Raw genomic sequence first — 23,604 nt, 5'->3', positions numbered from 1 at the left:
AAATTTTATAGAATTTTGCGAAACATTAAATAATTTCACAAAATCGTATGAAATTTCATCGATTGAAAAATTTCAATACTAAACTTTATCATCTTAAAATTGAAAGAGTTTACATTTTCGCAAGATTTCCTGTGTCATTCTAAATGATATTTTCGGTATTTCATTTAAAAAAATAAAGTTAATTTTTTTTTGCTGACGCTAAAGATTTAATCTAAAACGTCTAAATAATATATTATCGAGTTTATCGATTATTTTGGCCCCAAAAATGTTTGACGCTTAGTTGTTATTTACACACTTTGGCAAATTAATTCTATGGTTGATTTATTTTAATAAATCGATGATGAGAAACTATGACTTGAAAATTATATCAGTAATGCGTAAAATACTGACTTGCCACTGATGTACAGGGATGATTTTAGAGTGAAATCACTCGTGACTTTGCTACTGACGTAAATGTACGACTTGTACAATAAGGATGTACAATAAGGACTTCATTACTACGTAACAATGTGATGTAGATCCTACGTCAAGCGTACGAAATATATGTCATGACTATGGCGTCATACAAGAATCATGCTTACATCAATATGATATCACATGTATTTGCATCATACTAAAGTCATAAAGAACATAAAGTTGACGTCAAACTTACATAAGATGCCGTGACATTTCTATGACTTACGTAGGACGTCAAATTAAGGTTATGTGTTCACTGGGTATATTTACTGAAAAAATAAAAGTAATTATTAATCCAAAATATTAATAACAGTTTAGATGGTTTAAGAATGCGTAATAAATTTAAATGTCTAAGATAGTAGTGATGAATAATAAACATTTAATATGATATATATTGTAACACGAGGATATTCGACATTGACCCGTGGTTCAATATTATTTGAAATATAATAAATAATTATCCGATGAGTAAATTCTAGAGACATCTAGAATAAAAAATTTCGACTTTGACCGAGCAATCGATCCAACGCATGGATTGAAACGAAAGATCCGGTTGAGACTTCAAACGGAACGGCCACGTTTTTGATCATTTCGATTCACGTTCAAAAAGAACAATTTCGATTTACGGAAAGAACAATTAAATCGCGAGTAATAATTATTACGTGAATAATAATCCGATTATTTTGTTAACAAATTTCTGAGTTTTGTGAACAAGTGAACAAGCCGAAGCATCGGCGCGAAACTGACAAGTATACGACTGCTTTTTTTTGTATTAAATAAGTGAATTGCGTCTCGTGTAATAATAATATAATTAATTAATTAACTACGAGTGATAATTGTATGATAGTGCAATGTCACGCGTTATCGAAATAAAATATTATTTTATTTTATTTCATTCGACATTTCTGAGAATTGCGGATTATCTGTGTCTCATTTGCAACAGCAGTCTTGTCGCTTTACCGTGTAAGAATATTCTGACGTCACTCATCAAGTATTTCGTTAATACTTCCGCTGTGTGTGTGTCACTGGACAATAAAATTATTTTATTTTAATTTCATCAACCAACTGTTTTTTTTTTAACAATGAACTGATTTTGTTTTCCGATCATCTACGACTTTTGTGAGAAATATCGTTTATATCGAGTCAAGCCGACACCGGCAACTTATATTTTGTTTGTAACCGATAATATTTTGTGATACCGATCAATTTATTTTGTTTTGTTCAATATACGACTAATTATTTTGTGTTAATTTTGATCAATTATTTAATCGTAATCTTAAGTGACCTTTCCCTGATGTTGAGTTGTCATCATAATGCAGAAAACGATTCCGTTAAATTTAACATCAGCTTGCTCACACAATTTGAATTGTTACGGGCGACGCGCTCAAATGCATATACATATATAACACTCATGCAGATGCTAAAAAAACGGTCTCGTGCTCAATCCCCGGACTCCGTGACGTGAAATCCAACAATGATGGCCGCAACGCATGCGCAAAATGTCAAGCGGGAGAGACGCTGAGCCAACACGTGCCGGCCGGCACAGCCAGTAGCTTGGGGCCTTGCAAACGATATAGTCTTTTCTGTGAACACGGTTACCTTGCGAAAATTCTATGCATTAAAACATTGCGCCTCTCGGCCATTTGCTTTATTATCAATCATTATCAATTGCAAATAATTATCATTGTGATAATTATATTATAATAACTGGTTCCTACACCAGCAAGCATTAAATCAATTCAGTTAGTTCTTACACTAACATTTTACAAGGCGGTTGAGCTCACCCCTATTGAGTCATAACTTAAGACGCAATTATCATACACACATACACACATACATCATACATTCACACGATCGTGTAAGTAACACGGAGGTTTTGTCTCAGTAAATCTGAGTTTTCCTCCTCTAGGGAAATAAATTCTTTCACATAATCCCCAAAAAATTGTGGATTTATTTAATTATCTAACTTCACCCAATTTATTTATAATAAAAATCAAGAAGGACGGGAAATATTCTGAGTGAATATTTTTCGACAAAACACCTGATCCGCCACCTTGAGCCGATTTGTTTTTTGATAATTGTTTATTGGCAATTATATAATCACCTGGCGCCCAACTCTAAATAATTTTGAACAAGGTTGCCAAATAGTACGTGTACTCGGACTTTACTCCGGTAGATCCCCGGTGGTAAAAAACCCGTTACAATATATTGAATAAAATGATTGTGAATTGAATTGTTGATACTCAATCAGTGTTTTGAAAAAAACACCTCAATGATTCAAGGGTATACACAGAAAAAAAAGGCAAACAGAAGTAGTATACTGAGATAATATTTAAACAAGTAAGTATTTTCAAATTCTATCAGATAGTTTAGGTTTTTATAATATCATTAAACAAAACGAAAAAGCTAATAAAATATTTATCTCAGTACAGCTTAATTGTTTGATTGACGTGAATGGTTATAATTTTTAATTGTGATTGTCAATTTGTATATGTATTAGACTGGGCCAAAAAAATCGACTATTTCTTTTTTTTTTCGATACTGTGAAAATATTATTCCTGATGACCAAAAAAAATTATTGTGCAAGTTTGAGCCCTTAAAATTGATATTGAGAAGTGTATCGTTACGACTTTTAGTTTTTTGACAGAAGTTTTATTTTTTACCCAAAACTTAGTCCAGTCGGCCTGGAAAAAAAAAGGGGTTTGTTGGCAACTTTTCGACAAAATGGTCCGATTTTGGATTTTTTTTTTTAAAATACTCAGAAAAATATTCTAAACATTTGTGTGTATGTGGGAAGTGTTGCTTTTTTTTTGTTTAAAAAATAGCGTTTTAGCGTTGAGCTTTAAATTAAAATATCTCAGAAACTACGCAAAAGTAGTCGAGACATGCTGCGTATGAAATTTAGAGAATTGAATAACGAACAAAATGAGCCCAACCCGATGTCTCTACGACCAATAGTTTACGAGATATTAATTTTTTAATGAAGAAAAACGCGGTTCCGCTCGAACGCTTATAAACAAATAGCTGTAACTCCTAGAAAAATCATTCGATTTACTTTTTTTTTTTTTGAATTACAGCTATTGTTGTCTACTATAAGCAAAAAAATCAGCTAAGATAAAAAAAATTTTTTTGAATTAATAAGAATTATTTTCAGTTTTTCGAATTTATGCATTAAAAAATAGTTAAAATTCGAAAAAAAATATTTTGTTTGCATATAAAACTTTTATCAGCACCATAGAATCGATGTGAGAAAAAATATTTTTTTTAAAAAATTTTTTTTATGCAAAAATTTAGCTTACAAGTTTAAAAAAATATGAGCTCTACGGGGACTTGAACTCAACTCCGAGACAGTGCGCGTGCGCCATTCCCCTCAAACCGTTGTCGGCGAAATATGGGGGAAATAATAATAATGTGAGGCATATAATAATAATAGCAAGCGGCCGCTCAGATACTCGGAGTAATTCGTTTTTTCATTCTTATTTATAATTTATTCTTTTTTTTTTAAAGACTTAATTAACTTTCGAAAAATCGTTACGACAATATAGGTATCAATCGATTCCAAATTTTATGAATCGTCCAGAAAACCTATCGTTGAAAGATCGATTTTTGAAAAGTTAACTAACATTTTTTATAAACAAATAAGTTGATAAACTTTTCAAAAATCGTTTTTTCAATATAGGTATCAATCGATTCCAAATTTTATGAATCGTCCAGAAAACCTATCGATGAAAGATCGATTTTTGAAAAGTTAACTAACATTTTTTTTAAACAAATAAGTTAATTAACTTTCAAAAAATCGTTACGACAATATAGGTATCAATCGATTCCAAATTTTATGAATCGTCCAGAAAATCTATCGATAAAAGATCGATTTTTGAAAAGTTAACTAACATTTTTTTTAAACAAATAAGTTAATTAACTTTCAAAAAATCGTTACGACAATATAGGTATCAAACGATTCCAAATTTTATGAATCGTCCAGAAAACTGATCGATAAATGATCGATTTTGGAAATGTTAACTAATTTTTGTTTATAAACAAATAAGTTAATGAACTTTTAAAAAATCGCTACGACAATGTAGGTATCAATCGATTCCAAATTTTATGAATCGTCCAGAAAACTGATCGATAAAAGCTCGTTTTTTTAAAGTTCATTAACTTATTTGTTTATTAACAAAAATTAGTTAACATTTCCAAAATCGATCATTTATCGATCAGTTTTCTGGACGATTCATAAAATTTGGAATCGTTTGATACCTATATTGTCGTAACGATTTTTTGAAAGTTAATTAACTTATTTGTTTAAAAAAAATGTTAGTTAACTTTTCAAAAATCGATCTTTTATCGATAGATTTTCTGGACGATTCATAAAATTTGGAATCGATTGATACCTATATTGTCGTAACGATTTTTTGAAAGTTAATTAACTTATTTGTTTAAAAAAAATGTTAGTTAACTTTTCAAAAATCGATCTTTCATCGATAGGTTTTCTGGACGATTCATAAAATTTGGAATCGATTGATACCTATATTGAAAAAACGATTTTTGAAAAGTTTATCAACTTATTTGTTTATAAAAAATGTTAGTTAACTTTTCAAAAATCGATCTTTCATCGATAGGTTTTCTGGACGATTCATAAAATTTGGAATCGATTGATACCTATATTGTCGTAACGATTTTTCGAAAGTTAATTAAGTCTTTAAAAAAAAAAGAATAAATTATAAATAAGAATGAAAAAACGAATTACTCCGAGTATCTGAGCGGCCGCTTGCTATTATTATTATATGCCTCACATTATTATTATTTCCCCCATATTTCGCCGATAACGGTTTGAGGGGAATGGCGCACGCGCACTGTCTCGGAGTTGAGTTCAAGTCCCCGTAGAGCTCATATTTTTTTAAACTTGTAAGCTAAATTTTTGCATAAAAAAAATTTTTTAAAAAAAATATTTTTTCTCACATCGATTCTATGGTGCTGGTAAAAGTTTTATATGCAAACAAAATATTTTTTTTCGAATTTTAACTATTTTTTAATGCATAAATTCGAAAAACTGAAAATAATTCTTATTAATTCAAAAAAATTTTTTTTATCTTAGCTGATTTTTTTGCTTATAGTAGACAACAATAGCTGTAATTCAAAAAAAAAAAAAGTAAATCGAATGATTTTTCTAGGAGTTACAGCTATTTGTTTATAAGCGTTCGAGCGGAACCGCGTTTTTCTTCATTAAAAAATTAATATCTCGTAAACTATTGGTCGTAGAGACATCGGGTTGGGCTCATTTTGTTCGTTATTCAATTCTCTAAATTTCATACGCAGCATGTCTCGACTACTTTTGCGTAGTTTCTGAGATATTTTAATTTAAAGCTCAACGCTAAAACGCTATTTTTTAAACAAAAAAAAAGCAACACTTCCCACATACACACAAATGTTTAGAATATTTTTCTGAGTATTTTAAAAAAAAAAATCCAAAATCGGACCATTTTGTCGAAAAGTTGCCAACAAACCCCTTTTTTTTTCCAGGCCGACTGGACTAACTCGTAAATCATCTATCTGAAAAATTTGAGCAATGTGTATTCTTAACGGAAATTGAATTCCCTACAAAAAATCTCTCCTAGTAAATTGACGTAAAACGAGCCGTTTCCTTGTAACCGTGCCTTAAACATTGATTTGTATTTTAAATTCTTTGTTTCTATTGTGGATTTTTGTAACTACTAGAAATATTGACTTTAATAACCTGAATAGCTTTCGAAGGAGTGAATTTAGCAAAAAATGTTAAGAGACCTTTTTCGTAGAGCATTAAATTTCCTTCAAGAATATGTATCTTGACTGAAAAAAATTTTAATATTTCTAGTAGTTACAAAAATCCAAAATAGAAACAAAGAATTTAAAAAACAAATCAATGTTTAAGGCACGGTTACAAAGAAACGGCTCGTGTTACGTCAATTTACTAAGAGAGATTTTTTGTAGGGAATTCAATTTCCTTTAAGAATACACATTGCTCAAATTTTTCAGATAGATGATTTACGAGTTTTGGGTAAAAAATAAAACTTCTGTCAAAAAACTAAAAGTCGTAACGATACACCTCTTAATATCAATTTTAAGGGCTCAAACTTGCACAATAATTTTTTTTGGTCATCAGGAATAATATTTTCACTGTGTCGAAAAAAAAAAGAAGTAGTCGATTTTTTTGGTCCAGTCTAATATGTATAATAAACTAAATCAAGAACCTTAATATGTTTTAATTGATACCTAAATCTTTGTGTTCTGAAGGCAATCGGTGTATAAAAACATCATCGATATCATAGAAACAGAAATTTATTGTAAATTAAGAAAAAACATTTATTATTTTATAAGTTGATTGACACTCGAAAAATGGAAACACTTTGTCATTAAAGATCCACCCTCAATATTCGTAAGCCTGCCATACGGGCCTTGCGTGATCTTGCTCATGACTTCAATCGGTATCCTGGTGAAATTGGTAATGGAGACTATAGAGAGTCATACTAAATACTTCATTTTTTTTTTATGTATAAGATAAAATTTTTTATCATTCATAAAAGTTTATCCATATGATTAAAATATCATGGTTAATGATAAACTGTTATTGGATTTTTATTTATAAATTTACAGCTTTCCAGCAGTCATGCCTATATTGCGTTGAGATGCAGCTAGACAAAATGTGATGAGAGAACAACGTAGCGTTGTACCAGCTATCTAATACATTACAAAAAACTGTTCAAAAATCGCGCGGACCATGGAGAAAAACTGCAATGACTCGGAGTCTCATGGAGCATGGACTGAAAAGCATTGCAGTTGCAAAATCTAGCTTGTCCCGCCTCACTTGAGACTTCTCATTGGCCAATTCTTAACTTTCCCTCTCTCTCCTCAGAATCCAGCCATCTCATTGGATCGCAAATACCGATTTTTCCCACTCCGCGCCGAACATTCTAGAACCCAGCTTTCGGGTATAAAACGAGGGACGCTGAGAGCGGCAGCGCATTCATTTCTGACCAGTTATACTGTGCAGAACCTTCAGATAGCGAGCAAGGCTATCAGCGACTACCTACCAAACTCTATTCAAGCGAGCAAGGCTTGAATAGTCACCAGCTACTTCTCGATAACAACTAGTTCTTTTAAGAACGTTGGCTTAGCTCTTTCCAGGTCTAACTTAAAGACTTCTCACCATCGCAACGGTTCTTTTGAGGACCAACTAAACGTCAACTCAAGTTCTTAACGTAAAAACTCGAACGGTCTTTCTCAAAACCACAAAGGCCTTTTTCAAGGCCACCACATAAATCTAACGTACGACTAATTTCAATATAAAAATATATAACCGGCAGACTCCTCGTTGAACGCAAACATTGGCTCCAATATTAACTAATCTTGAAATAGCCCGTAGAATTTATCGAGATCACTTTGTTGCTGATGATGAGATAGATTTTGGAAGCAACTTCATGATTATTATTTGTGAAAGAAGAACCAAAAGTTTTTACAATAAATTTTAGCAATTTTCAAAAAGGTGTACCGATGCATTGGAAGCTACTTTACAGTTTGTTATAAAAGTCTAAGAAGCGGCAATAATTAATTCACGTAACTGATTTGGCTTGAATAATCAGAGCAGCTAAAGGCTTGAAAAGTATAAAATTCATCACGGACCAAACAAGTGGATAATAGCTTGTTCAAACCCAAAAGATAAAAAGTGGAGGAAACCTTTTTTACGGTATGAGGAGAAGTGGCGTCTCACCATTTATCCATGAGCGACCAGCGTAGGGAGACTGGTACCACAGGGGGCCTTTCCAAACCCACTTCGAGCAGAGTCTTTTTATTTCCTGAGATGGAAGTAGTTTGGTCCAAGATAGGTATGGCCTCGTGATGACTGTGGTTAGATACCACACGAAATGTGGATTTTTTATTATACCTCCGGTTACTGTCCAACGAGTTGTCTCTCGATTATATTTTTCGGCTAAGAGTTTTGTCTGGGTCGGCGATGACCTCGCAGTAGGTTTATGTCCAAAATGGTGCGGAAACGGCCTCCCGTTGAACGGAGGTGGACTTCGGTCTCATCACATTAATACGCGCATTTGCGAGCAAAGATCTATCTTTCACTTGTCTCATAAAATCAAAGATATTAAGACTTGAAAAGTAGAAAATTTATCAGCTGAACAAGTGGACAAGAGCTTGTTCGTTACTGAATGTTAACAAACGGAGGGGACCCTTTTTAGGGTGGTAACGTGAGGTTGCGTCTTACCATTCCGTCCCATCCCAACCAGTTCACCAGGACAGGGAAGTGAAGTCACGGGGAGGGGGGGGTCCCTAAGCCGACCAGAGTCTCTTTAGTCCCTGAAATGGTAAGAGTGTTTAGCACACAGTGGTATGGATCCATGGTGGTTGTAGTTAGACACCACACGTCAATGGAACGAGTTCTTTAAACTCTTCTCCTGTTAACAGCCACCTTGAGTCACTTGATTATATTAGGTTTCAATTTATTTAAAAATTGGGAATTTCCTTCCGAACAAATCAATCCTTGCTCCTAATACACTTTACGGTTGTTCTTGTCCAATTTTATTCAACTTCTGAGCTTTTAAAAACAATCCAAAAAACTTCAGCGCAAAATCATAAAAAATAAGCCAAATTTAGAAGATTTTTTATTTTCAATCGAAAAAAAAAGTATAAAGGAAAGTCGGCACAAAATGGGAATAGCGGGGTTAAATACTGTCTTGGTTGAAGTTTTTTTTGAGACAAAAAAGTTGAGAATCGAAGGTTTCGGATTTCGAATAAATGACGGTTTTAATGAAAAAACTAAAATATTTCATATATCGTGACTTCCGAAAAATTTTTCGTATCTTTTTCTGAAAACTACATTTAAAAACACAAATTTTGAAAAAAAAAAGTGCCGAAAGGTGAATTTGTGAAAAAGTTGATCAGTAATAATTTAATTGTCAAATTAAATTCAACCAATTCAAAAACACGTGTTCAATAATTACCTCATTCGTAAAAACATCGAATTGTTAAATCCATGAATTATAAAACAAGCAATTAATACGATTGTTACTAGTATCATTTAATTTACTCATTGTATTAGGAAAAATTAACCAATATTATTATTAAATTATTAAAAATTCATTACTAGTGTCAAATTGAAAGATATTACAACATAAACTAATTAACGTCTAATAATTCTAGATCACCGTTTCTAAACAGTTGACTAAATTCTATGTTCATGGCTTCCAAGTTATGCTCTGCCTTGAACCCAATGTGACATCTAACGGTCAGTAGCGACAATACGAAATTTAAACTCCTTATTCACTCATTTTTAGGATTGAATTGTAAACATAATTCAAATTTTGAGTGTCCGTTCTTTTATTAACCGTGTTATTTATTTTAATATGACACATTTCACTTATGTTCCTCTTTTTCCAGTGATCTTCCTTGTCTATTATTGTAACTTTATCAAATAAGAACTGGTGTCCTGTGTGGAAATGATGCAATGATAGAGCTGTACTACTAGTCATTTCATCCGATATTGCTAACTGCTAATAGCCTTGTTAATAGACTTTTTAATAAACAATTAATAACCGAAGAGATAAAGAAAGAGTTAACAACACGTCAAGCTATTCCACCTAAATTATATGGTCTGAGAAAAGTGCATAAGCCTATCACGAAAACTTTCAAATACACCATAAAAAATTATCGTGAATTCGTCGAATACATCAAGTTAAAAACCATTCCTCCTAATTATAAACTTGTATCGTTGGATATTGTATCTTTATTTACGAATATACCAAATGCTTTAGTAATAAACATCATTAAGAAGAATTGGAACACATGGTCGCACTTAGTAGGATTACCACTGAAAATAATTATAGAGTTGGTTGAATATTGTTTCGATAGTAGCTATTTCATGTTTAATGAAGTAGTGTATAAACAACTGGATGGTAGCGCCATGGGGAATCCAGCTAGCCCAATCTTAGCGAATATAGTGATAAATGATGCAATGACTGAAATTGTAAAAGATTTACATTTTGATATAAAATTATTAAAGGTTTACGTGGACGATTCGTTTGCTGCAGTACCAGAATGCCACTTAGACACGATATTATTTCATTTTAGTAACAACCATAATAAAATAAAATTTACAATGGAGCTTGAAGATGAAAGGAGTATTCCATTTTTGGATGTTAGAGTTATCCGTACTGAAGAAGGTCACCTGAAGACTGACTGGTACATGAAGCCCACACATTCTGGTAGACTTTTAAACTATGGATCTAATCATCCACTCAGTCAAAAGGTTGGTATGATTAAAAGTATGTTAAATAGGATTATGGACTTATCTAGTGATGAGTTCCATCAAAAAAATTTTATTAGATTAAAACAACTATTGAAAAACAATTATTCACCACAGTTTGGGGATAAATGTCAAAAACAGTATTTAAATAAACTGGCTTATTCAAGAAATAATAATTAGGATAACATGCAATTAAATCTACCTAAAAAATTTATGAGGTTCCCTTTTATTAATAACATCTCGATGAAAGTTGATCACTGCTTCAAAGATACCAACATAAAACTAGTATATTACAATGTTAAACGGGTTAAAGATTGTTACTCAAGATAAAAAGATCGCGTAAGCGATGGGGATCAGTTTAGAGTTGTATATAAAATACCGTGTGAATGTGGCAAATCTTATGTAGGCCAAACGAGGCAACACCCGAGTAAAAGAATCTTGCAACATAAATATGCTTGCAAGAGAATTAACATTGTAAATCAACAACAGTTAGCAATATCGGATCAAATGACTAGTAGTACAGCTCTATCATTGCATCATTTCCACACAGGACACCAGTTCTTATTTGATAAAGTTACAATAATAGACAAGGAAGATCACTGGAAAAAGAGGAACATAAGTGAAATGTGTCATATTAAAATAAATAACACGGTTAATAAAAGAACGGACACTCAAAATTTGAATTATGTTTACAATTCAATCCTAAAAATGAGTGAATAAGGAGTTTAAATTTCGTATCGTCGCTACTGACTGGTAGATGTCATATTGGTTTCAAGGCAGAGCATAACTTGGAAACCGTGAACATAGAATGTAGTCAACTGTTTAGAAACGGTGATCTAGAATTATTAGACGTTAATTATTTTATGTTGTAATATCTTTCAATTTGACACTAGTAATTGAATTTTTGATAATTTAATAATAATATTGGTTAATTTTTCCTAATATAATTAATAAATTAAATAATATTAGTAAAAGTCGGATTAATTGCTTGTTTTATAATTCATGGATTTAACAATTCGATGTTTTTATAAATGAGGTAATTATTGAACACGTGTTTTCAAATTGGTTGAATTTAATCTGACAATTAAATTATTACTGATCAATTTATATTAACTCAAATTAATTAGATAATTTATTTAATTCCTAACAATAATAATAACTGACTGTGTATATTTTAATTTTTATTTGTAGTACCTGAAGAACTCAGGAAACTGACGAAACGTTGTATTCCTGACGGTTTTTAACCACCCTGGAAACACCCTGGAATCACGGTGGATCCACGGTGGTTACACGGTGGGTTTTTTTTCATTTTATCACCGTGATTCCACGGTGCACCCACCCTGATTGCACGGTGGCTACGCGGTGTACCCACCATGATTCCATGGTGGTTACACGGTGTACCCACCGTGATTCCACGCACACCGCGTAATCATACCGTGGAATCTCGGTGAATACACCGTGGTGTTACGTCCTGGAGTCGTGTCGGGCCTACCCTTTCCCCAGAGGGTCACCTGACGATTGAAGTCAATCGGTGATTCTTCTTCACCTCCTTTGGAAAATTTAAAGGGCCGCTAGTCGTCAGCTAGCCCATTCTACTGACTATATCTATTTTACTCAATATATAGTATATACATGTACATGGTGATACTGAGTTACCAAACAACCGTCGAAATTATTTATAACAATTTTTCTAACGAAGGAAATTTTACCCTATCATAGTTTTATTCGTTTTATGTGACCCAAGTCTTTATATACTTTCAAAAAGTTCAAGTACATCTCCTTGTTGACTGGATCATTCTCCAATTCTTTGCGTAGACGTAGCGCATATTGCGCAGCTCATAACGAATCACCTAGTTGACTTGGCGAAGATTTGAGCTGCAAGTAAACGACATTCGACCTTCAGACTGCCTGTAGTGTGTATTGACAAAGTGCTGTTTGCACTCTGATACACGCTACGTCGATGCCATCTATGAAGGTGCAGATGAACTCACTGAGGCACTCCAAGTTGCTCTCGACACAAAAATATGTGTGCGGTGGGATATTTCCGGCTAGCCAAGTGTCAAGTAATTCATCGGAACTACTCGCTCAAGTCACTCCAGTTGAAAAACAAGAAGATTCACCAAGAGCACTTGGTGATCCAACAGTAAAAGTGCGCTAGTTAACCTGGAATTTAACACAGGATAAAGTCCAGTTCAGCTCTTCGCTACTAGAAGCTCCTTCAACTACCAAACGCTCGATACTATCAAAGATTGCTCGCTTGTGTGAACCAGTTAGGTCCGTAGCACCCGTCATCGTAAGAGCCAAGATGTTCATGCAAAAACTCTGGCTTCAGAATTTTGACTGGAACGCTCACTGTCACCGCCGCTTCTTCAAAAATGGTATTTGTTTCGAGATTAACTGCAACAGATCCCAAAGATTCAGATACCTCGCAGGAATCATGTAAGACTAGGAGTGTCCATTAAATTATGAGGATTCTCTGACGCTCTTCAACTCATTATATGGCTGCTGTGGTATGTTTGAAAGTTACTGACGTTACTGGAAGCTCTAACATCTCGGTAGTGTGTGCCAAAACACAAGTTGCACAACTGAAACCCATAACCATACCAAGGGTAAAGCTCAACGCTGGTATACTTCTCGCTTAACTGTCACTCTATGTCAAAAAAGTATTGAAACTTAAAAATATACCTATTTTCTTGTGAACATATTCCATTGTATCCTTAACGTGGATACGAAACAACTCAGTTAAATGGAAATTCTACATTCGCAACAGAGTTACCAAGATTTAAAAGTTGCTACCAGGTGTCAACTGGGATTTCATTCCAGGAAAACTTAACCGAGCTGTCTGCGCTTCACAAGGAATATCAGCAGCCAAACTAGATCAGCATTCGCTCTGGGGGATAGGACCTAAGTGGCTCAGTCACTCAGAAGAAAATTGACCATCTTTTGATATGCCATCGCAATCAGTATCACATCTTGAAGAACTCCAGATCTGGATTTTACCATCTTCAAGGCAGATTCACACCCGCTACAGACGCTACTCAACAAATTCTCTAATTTGTCACCATTACTTCGCGCGCTAAGAATCTGTCTAAGTGCCATCGCTAAATTTAAAAAAAATCCACAGTCCACACTGGCCACACCAATCTCTACAGTTGACCTCGAACTCGCAAAGACTTTGTTGATCAAGTATACTCAAAGTCAGTAATATTCGGAGGAGATTAAACAACTGAAAGATGGGGTACTTACTCTCTAAACATGAATAAGTGAAATAAGTCAATATTCACTAATTCTGAGTGCCAATCGAACCACTTTTTAAAATTGGTGGTTCAGTTTGCACTCGGAATCAGTGAATATTCACTTATTTTTACTAATTTATGTTTAGAGAGTAGAGTCGGCGGCCGCGTAGAGAATTCACTACTAGATGATCAACAGAAAAATCTAGCTATATGACCACTAGGGTGCTTCATTTCGGAGTCAGATTTTTTTTAGTGCATGTAGAAAAAACCATAGTTCAACACAAAAAAAAAAAATTTTCGCGCAAGAAAAAAAATTCTATGTCGATTACAGACCTAGCTCATTGAAAAATTCGATTTTCCCATTTAAATAACACGGGAAAATTTTTTTTTTAGATTCAAGTATTTTTAATCTTGTTAACAAATCAATAGATCAAATAGACTAATACATATTTTGTCTGTAATGGACATAGAATTTTTTTTCTTGCGCGAAAATTTATTTTTTGTGTTGAACTATGGTTTTTTTCACATGCACTTAAAAAAAACGTTGCTCCGAAATGTAGCACCCTAATGACCACACTCATCTGGACTTATTGCGCTATTAATTGATCATTCGCATCAAAAAACATTTCATGGGGGAACTCAATTGACTCTCGCAAATTTGAGATCCATTTGAATAGAAGGTAGGTGAGTTCCAATCAGATCATCTATTCTTCGCTGCGTCGTGAGCACGAGACACAGAGGTGTTCGTGCACAACAGTTAATAAGACAATTGTCAACCACGCATGCAAGACCAGCCAAAGCGTTCTGACACACTGGAATAGACTACGCTGGGTCAGTAACACTAAAGACGTTTCAAGGTCAAGGTGTGAAAACCTATAACGGATGAATCGCTGTATTTGTATGTCTCGCTACTTCTGCTATACACATAGAAATTGTCATCGATTACTCTACTGATGCTTTTGTCACAGCCTTTAGAAGATTCACTAGTCGCAGAGGCGCCTGCAATACCCTATACTCGGACTGTAGTACAAAGTTTGTCGGAACAGACGCCACGCTAAAATAAGAATCCACAAGAGGATCTAGACAGCTACGTGAACTTTAGTATCTACTCGCTATAGATGGCACAAACCGTAAGTTCAACTCTCCTAGTGCTCCTCACTTTGGTGGCAAGCAGTGGGAAGCAGCCGTTAAGTCAATCATATTTCATCTTATACGTACTATTGGAAAATCGCTACTGACTTACGACCAACTCGCTACAGTTTTAACACAGATTGAAGCTGAGTTCAATTCAAGACAACTCGCTCTGATATCAGAAGATCCTGCAGACTTATTCGCTCCCACTACCAAACACTTTCTCATTGGTGAACCACTAATCTCTGTACCTGGACTTCCGCTATTAGAAACCAATGCCACTACGTTGTCAAGATAGCAGCAACTGCAGCAGATGTTCCAACAATTTTGGAGAAGATGGTCATCAGAGTACCTACAACGCTATCAATCTATATCTAAGAGGCATCGTCCATCTAACAACATCAAAGTTGACTCACTAGTTTTGCTGACTGATGAGAGGTTCCCATCTTAGAAATGACCGCTTGCAAGAGTACTCGTACTGCATCCAGGTAAAGATTGCCTGACTCACGTAGTAACATGAAAGACCGCTACTACGGAACTTGGCAGACCAATCGCTAAGTTGTGTGTACTACCTATCCATTCGTCAGATGACAACCTTTCGATACCGTCACCAGCGCTGTGAAGAATTTTTAGTCATCAGCATGTTAAGCCGGCAAGCAGCATGCTTTGTATGAATGACTTCGGGTCTTTTCGCTACTTTTAGGAGCAGCCAAATAAGTAACTAACTTCAAGGTCAGAATAGTGCTGGGTCACTCGCAGTTTGGGCCCGTCACGCACTTTCTCATTCTATTGGCCGTGTCCAGCTGAAATGAGAGCCCCGCGACTAGCTGACCAATCAGAAAAATTAGCGGCTAATTACTACGTCTTGGCACGATTTTAAGCCAATGACAACATTCGCTCTGGTAGCTATGCTGCACACGTCACCACCAAGCGACAACGAACAAAGAAGACGCCGCCATTACATGCATTCGCTATCTAGTGTACAATAGCTTCACCTAGTGCTTATTTAACGCTACGCTAATTATTCTCTACTTTTGGAATCGTTATTGTGAAGTCAATGCTATCGCCTCGTGCTTTATAACCACTACGCTTCCTTTGATATATTTCTAAATATTCTTGTGTTCAATATCCACTCTGCAATCTCGATATTTTCACAATAAAAAATTGTAAATTAAAGACAACTATGTTTTGAGTTAATATCGGTTTATCGCTGTGAATTGGTTAAATTTAACTTCCCGCTGTTTAATCGCATTCGCTCGGACCATGTGTCTAAGTTGATACTTGATTTAATTTCAGACGCATTCGCTCTTTAATGCTATTCTTGTCGCATTCGCTCGGTGATAATTATTTCTCACAATATACTGCGTGAAAAGTGTAAATAGCACCGACGAAATTATTATTTTTAAATCTAGAGTCATTTTTAATTGTTAAACTGCAATACACCTATACTAGAATCATTTTGCGTATTCACTCACTCTACAATATGCTTGAATTAAAAATGTATCAACATCCTCAAAAAAGTTTAAAAATTAAAGTGTTTTAATCATAGAGAGTTTACATTTCATTTAATTACGTTTTAACAAAAAATATGCATATCGTGTAAATTACGTATTTTACGAGTAAAAGTCTCAGCTTTTAGTATGGAATACCAAATTAGATGTATCAAGCAATAGATGGTAATAAAAATTATTTTTTCTATTTCAATCGAATTTTAAAGTCTTTTGCAGCCTAAAATAAAAAATGAATATCTTTATTGAAAGGCTATGAATTTTTCCTACAAAAATCTATCATGTGCTCATTTTTATCAAAAATTTTTCTACTTTAAAAAAATTAATGTAAAAGAGAGACGGTTTTCTCTATCTCTTTCTGACTAGAGTAAACGACGGTCACTCCCTGATTTGTATATAATACCTATTTCACTCAAGCAACACAACGCTCGAATATTAAACTTTAAACGCAGGAGTTATAAAAAAATTTTTACAGAACATCTTCAAAAAGTTTGAACCAAATTGGTGCGGGTTACCCCGTAAAAATAACTTAATTTGTTGAAATGACCCATATATATTAGGGTGGCGGAAAAACGGACTCATTTTTTTTTTTCGATCTCGCATGAAAATTTGTGAGTTTTCATTGATTTAAAAACCCTCGCCAAAAATCAGCACGATTAAAAATTTTTTAGTGGTCGCTGTTTCTGAGCTCCTTCAGCTTGAAAACAGCGGGAAGTTTTGGGGCTGGCTCGCAGGGTCAACCAATGCCCAGATGTTTGAGTATTATTTTCAATCAACATCATATAATTATTATCATATTATAATTTTTTAGTAGATTTCATAAAAATCAAACTATTGTATTTGTCCTCATAATGGAATTTTCGAAAAATTTTGCTACCTCTAAACTCAGCTCGACGAGCTGAGTCAGGGAATACATTTGGTTCAAAAGTTCATATATGTATTTATATATAAACCAGTAAAAAAGTGCACTACGTTTCCTACAAGCCACAGTTGGTCATTTTTCCGAAAAATTATGTACATACAATTCAAATTTTTATTGAACTTCAAAGAGAGAATTAATTTCAGATTTTTTAAATTGAAAAGTCATTTATTCCTCATAGTAGAAAAATAAAGATCTACTTTGTTAACGACATTAAACTTGATAATGTAATATTTTAAGACAATTTTTTTTTTTTTTTTCAATAATAATTATGAAATATTTAAGAATAATTAAGAAAAAAAGGTTAAATTAATTACATGTTGAACTTTAAACTCGAATAACTTTTAAAGGAGTAGACTTAGAGAAAAAATATAAAAGACAATTTATTTAGAGCGTTCAATTTCCTTCAAAAATATGTATCTCTCACCCCGACATGTTAATTCCAAAATGGGTTGTAAAATTCCAAAGTTAAAAAATTTTTTTTTCCATGTTATTTAAACGTAAAATAGAAATTTACGATAAGCGACCTTTCAAAATTGATATTAAGAGCTCCCGTTTTCACAGGCTTTTTTTTTCATGACTAGAAAGATATTTCACTGCGGGTTTTGAAAAAAAAAAAATATTCGATTTTTTTGAACCGGTCTAATATACAATTATATATAATCATTCTGTCATTCTGAATAATATTTTCGATATAGCTACGAAAAAAAATAATAGTCAATTTTTTTGGCCCAGTCTAATATATATATATATATATATATATATATATATATATATATATATATATATTAGGGTGATTCGATTTGAACGACTATTTTTTTTTTCACTCCCACTTGAAAATATTGTTGTAGACATTGAAGAAAAAATTCCCTGCAAGTTTCATCTCTTAATTTTAATTTTAAGTACTTTATATTTGATTTTGAAGTTTTCCCATTTAAAATACATAGGAAAGTTGGGATTTTTTTTTTAATTCTCTATAACTCAGCCGCATTTTAAGTTATCGGGTCGCCGTTTGCAGCATTTTTTAGGCAATTTGATACTCTTCAAAAGTCTCATTAATAGTTTTACTCGGACTCTAATTGTTTTTTCTGTATTGGTTCTGAAAATAATTTTTTTAATTATAATTTGGGTTTTTAATGATATTGACTAAATAACGAAATTTACAGAAAAAGTGCAGAGAACGATTTTTAAGGAAATTTTATTCGCTACAAAAAAGGTCCTCTTAGTTGAGTGGTTCAAGTTCTTCGTTCACGTGATATAGGGATTTTAGTAATTTTGTAATTGAAATATTTGTCAAAAAATTCCATTAAATGCTATTTCATTTCAATTTTAAATCAGTAAATAATTTTCCTTTCATTAATTTAATACAGTCTTTAAAATCAGAAGGGGTCAAATTGATGAACTTCGGAAAAATTTTTGACAAATATTTTATTTACAAAATTACTAAAATCCCTATATCACGTGAACGGAGAACTTAAGCCACTTATCTAAAAGGACCTTTTTTGTAGCGAATAAAATTTCCTGAAAAATCGTCATCTGCACTTTTTCTGTAAATTTCATTATTTAGTTAATATCAACTAAAAACCCAAATTATTATTAAAAAAATTATTTTCAGAACCAATACAGAAAAAACAATTAGAGTCCGAGTAAAACTATTAAGGAAAGTTTTGAAGAGTATTAAATTACCTACGCAATGCCGCAAACGGCGACCCGATAACTTGAAATGCGGCTGAGTTATAGAGAGTTAAAAAAAAATCCCAACTTCCCTATGTAATTTAAATGGGAAAACTTCAAAATCAAATATAAAGTACTTAAAATTAAAATTAAGGGCTGAAACTTGCAGAGAATTGTTTTTTCCATGTCTATAACAATATTTTCAAGTGCGAGTGAAAAAAAAGAAATAGTCGTTCAAAACGATTCACCCTAATATATATATATATATATATATATATATATATATATATATATATATATATATATGTACAATATAACGCGCCGTTCTCCAACGATAGCGTCCGCAATTGTACGCCGATCTGAATGAAACTTAGTATACTTATTTTATGGACGATTACCTTGACTAAGTTCGAAGATGAGCCGATTCGGCCAATAAGTTTAGAAGTTATGGTTCATTGAAATTTTGTAAAATTTCCAAAAAAAATTTGTTTACTCATTTAACTGGATGTAACTTTCCAACAGAAAGAGATAGCTTATTTTTGTTTGTTCTATGTGAAAGCTTGTTCGATTGCCTACAATTTTCACTATACAGCTCATCATTCTAACCATTTTTTCTAATAGATAAATGGTTTCAAACATTTACAAAATATCATAAAAACTAATTTTATGGAGGTTTTCACGTTGATTATGGGCACAATTTCAAACCTATTGCCTTGGAACTTGGTATACGTATTTTAAGAGTGACTACCTTGATCGAGTTTGAAAGTGAGGTTAATCGGTCGATTGGTTTAGAAGTTATAGCATTTCAAAATTTTCAAATTGGTCAAAATTCATATTTTTACTCATTCTTTCATCAATATCTTTTGAATGTGATAACTTATCGACTTTATATCAAATTCATCTGACAGCTCTTCAAATAAGCTCTAATTTTCATGCCTATATATGTGCCTAGACCAATGAAATTACTTATTTTACCATTCATTTAACGAAATTTTGCTATTGCATTAGTTCTCCTACTTCTTAGTAAATTCATGGAGCTACTTAAATTAATATTATTGCAGTGTGACACTTACAAAATTCAAACATCTCAATTCAGTGGGTATTTCCAATTTCGTTTTATCGACAGTGTATAAACCCTTTGGAAAAGGTCTTATAAAATCTCATAAAAAAAATTGGCTATGAGAGAACGATCAGTAGTTGTCCACGAAAAATCTCAAAAATTCTGATACAATTATTTTCTCATAGATGGTGCATCAAAAAAATTTTTTTCTTAAAATTCTCATATAAATTATCAGAATCTATAAGAAACAGAAGCTGTAATATTGTGATTATAAAGTATTTATAAGTTTTCGAAAAATGTAAAGTTTACAATTGAGTAGATTTTGGAAATGAATAAGATTGTATGAGACGATTTCTGAAGTAATCATACAAGATTTGATACTGATTAATCAATGTGAGTACAGTTATTTTCCATATAGTTTATATGCTAAATTATTGAATTTTTTAGCATGAATTCAAAAAGTTTCTATTATGTATACTCAAAAATATTTGTATGAGTATTTACGCGGAAAATCTTTAGCAATCTATTCATGAAAAATCTATGAAATTGAGTCCGTTTATTTATTCATCAAAAATTACTCACGTAAACATTAATATTAAATATTAAAGTCATGATGTATTATGGGATATACCATAGTACAACCCAAACAGGTACTTGTTGGTCTGTCAAATGACAGAGGAGTACTCGAATAAAATCGTATCGAAATTTGGAATTTAACACTTCTGAAATAAATGTCTTACCAGGGGCACTACAAATCGTAGGCGCGATCTCGTGGCGAGCACCGGACTACTCCCGCTGCTGCTGCCTAGCACCGGTGACTTTCCCCTTCTCCAAATCGATCTTTTCTCCCGAGAAATTTTCTCTTGGCTTAAACAACTTTTGTTATTTTGGTCGGAGAATACAAAAAAACTTGCGTGAAAAGAATAGTACTTGTTCCGAGAAATTTTATTCTGTTTAACCAAAAAAATGCAATATCACTACAAAAAAATAATGTATCTTGCACCAAAAAATAAAAAAATGGAGCAAGATACATTACTGGGTTTGTAAAAAATCACATAAAAACTTATATTTTCACTCATCTCCGAACAGTTAAAATATTTAAAGTACAAGAAATAGTGATAATATTAGTATTTTTGGTGTAAATTCTTATAAAAAAAAATGAAGTTAAGCAATTATTTTTGAATGAATCTGATAAAATTAATATTTTATGTGAATGGAAATTATTTATAAAATCTCATAAGTACTCCATAATATTTTATCAGTAATAGCCTTCTAACTAAAACTTACAAAAACTCATAAATCACATAGCTTTTGAATTAAAATTTAATCTTTTAAGTTTTTACAAGTTAATTCGATTATAGATTTTCTTACTAATTTTCATAAAATTTTTATGAGAAAAAGGTCTGCATTTGTCCATGTGATTCCTGATTCAGTCTCATAAAATTTCGAAGAAATACATGTTAAATATTTTCTCATAAAATATGACAAATATTTTATGATATTCAATAAGATATTATCTCCTAGGATAACTCTTACTAAAACTTATAAATTCTGAAAATTTCGTATAAAAAAATAATCTTATTGAGATTTTGTAAGTATTATAACATCGGAATTCGCCTGATCAATTCTTATTGAAAATACATTAGAATAAAACAAACACATTAAAATAAACTGTTACAATCTTATAGAAGTGAAAGTACTTATTCAATCTCATAATCGTTGGCGGAATTCGAGTCACAAAATCTCATAAATTAAAAAATCTTACGCATTCTTTTAAAAATCTAGTACGGAAATCATGATAGGAAAACATCAAAAGCTTTGACTCATAGATTCTCATAAAAATTCATATGAGAATTTTTTTAAATCTCATAGATATTTTTAAAGCTCATAGATTCTCATAAAAAATATTCAACATCATCAGAATTTATGAAACCTTTTCCACAGGGAATGATATGATATATCAATTACAAGATTAACATTAGTTATGATGATAATATTCTCTATATCTAATCGTCGTTCGATATTCTAATAGGCTTTTTATTTCAAATATTAGTACTAATTTCAAATATGACACTTTGATCTATCACAATCAAATTTTAATCTTAGATTATTTTATAAGTGGATTTTATTGAAAGCAAATTATTGCCTTTATCCTTATGGTAGAATTTTCAAGGAATAAAACCATAACCCGGGAAAAAATTTTTTCATGAAATTTTATGAAATTTCATAGTTTTATAAAATTTTATAAAATTTTGTGAAATGTTATAAGGATTTATAAAATTTTATGGAATTATATATCATTTTATAAAATTGTATATAAGTGTATAAAAATTTATAAAGTTATTATAATTGTTATTGAGATCCCAAGAAGTTATTGGTGTGAAATTTTATATATTTTTATAATATTTTACAAAGTTTCATAAAATTTTATTAGAAACCATGAGATAATTCTATGAAATTTCATAAAATTTTACATTTCATGAAATTTTGTGAAATTTTATAAAATTTCGTGAAAGGCCAAAACTCAGTTTTTGTAAAATTTCATATAGTTTTGCATAATTTCATAAATTTTTGTAAAACTTCATAAAGTTTTATAAAATTTCATTGAAATTTATAAAATATTACATAATTGTTAAGAAGATTCCAAGGACTTAGTGGTATAAAATTTTATATACACTTATCCAAAAAATTAAAGGAACAAGAAAATTTTATAAATTTTTTAGTGATTTTTGGAAGGCTGTATTTTCGTGAAAAATGATCGTATCGAAAAAAAAAAAAAAGCAAATTGAAGCTTGAAATCTCTAGTTTGAAGATCTTTCAGCAAAATATTTTTTTGAGCCACGGTTTTTGCGGAGTCAGAAGAAAAATGTCGAGACAAAATTTTTCTAAATTTTTTGGTTTCGTTTTTTAGGTCTACGGGGCCGGGAAAAATTTTTTCAAAAAAACGAATTCATGGCTTGTTTAGGAAATTTATTCATCTACAATTTGCTTTTTTTTGTTTCTCTGTACGACAATTTGCTGCTAAGATATCAGCCTTCAAATGAAAAAGGATCCTTTTGTCTTTGATTATTGATATCTCAGCAAGAAATGGTCACACCGTAATTTAAAAGGCAGTTTAATAAACTTGAATAAATCCCCTACAAGCTCCATTTTTTATTTTAAAAAAAAAAAATTTTTTTTCATCCTTGATATCCATTTGAAAAACCTTTAAAAAATGGCCATTTTCTGGTTGTTTAGTCGACTCATCGCTACTCTGCAAATATTGATAAAGAAAATAATGTTGCCAGGTAATTTTACAGCTTAATGTACCCCCAAAAACCCTGGAAATTTTCAGA

General features: G+C 32.1%; 1 protein-coding gene across 11 annotated transcripts in view; it reads right to left on the bottom strand.

The window, feature by feature from the left end:
* LOC130669381 (phosphatidylinositol 4-phosphate 5-kinase type-1 alpha) overlaps window positions 1–23,604 on the bottom strand; it is a 350,783-nt gene that overhangs the window by 149,835 nt on the left and 177,344 nt on the right. The window contains exon 16 of one of the 11 annotated variants that reach the window (XM_057472251.1): window positions 653–725. The exons of the other annotated variants lie outside the window; for them this stretch is intronic. Coding sequence (XP_057328234.1) covers window positions 691–725 — 35 coding nt within the window. The 3' untranslated portion in view covers window positions 653–690. The remainder of the gene's footprint in view (window positions 1–652; window positions 726–23,604) is intronic. 11 annotated transcript variants of the gene reach the window in all.

Source organism: Microplitis mediator, chromosome 6 (assembly GCF_029852145.1).
Source record: "Microplitis mediator isolate UGA2020A chromosome 6, iyMicMedi2.1, whole genome shotgun sequence".
NCBI lineage: Eukaryota > Metazoa > Arthropoda > Insecta > Hymenoptera > Braconidae > Microplitis > Microplitis mediator.
The sequence above is the reverse complement of the archived record's forward strand: the minus strand, read 5'-3'. Positions and strand labels throughout refer to the sequence as shown.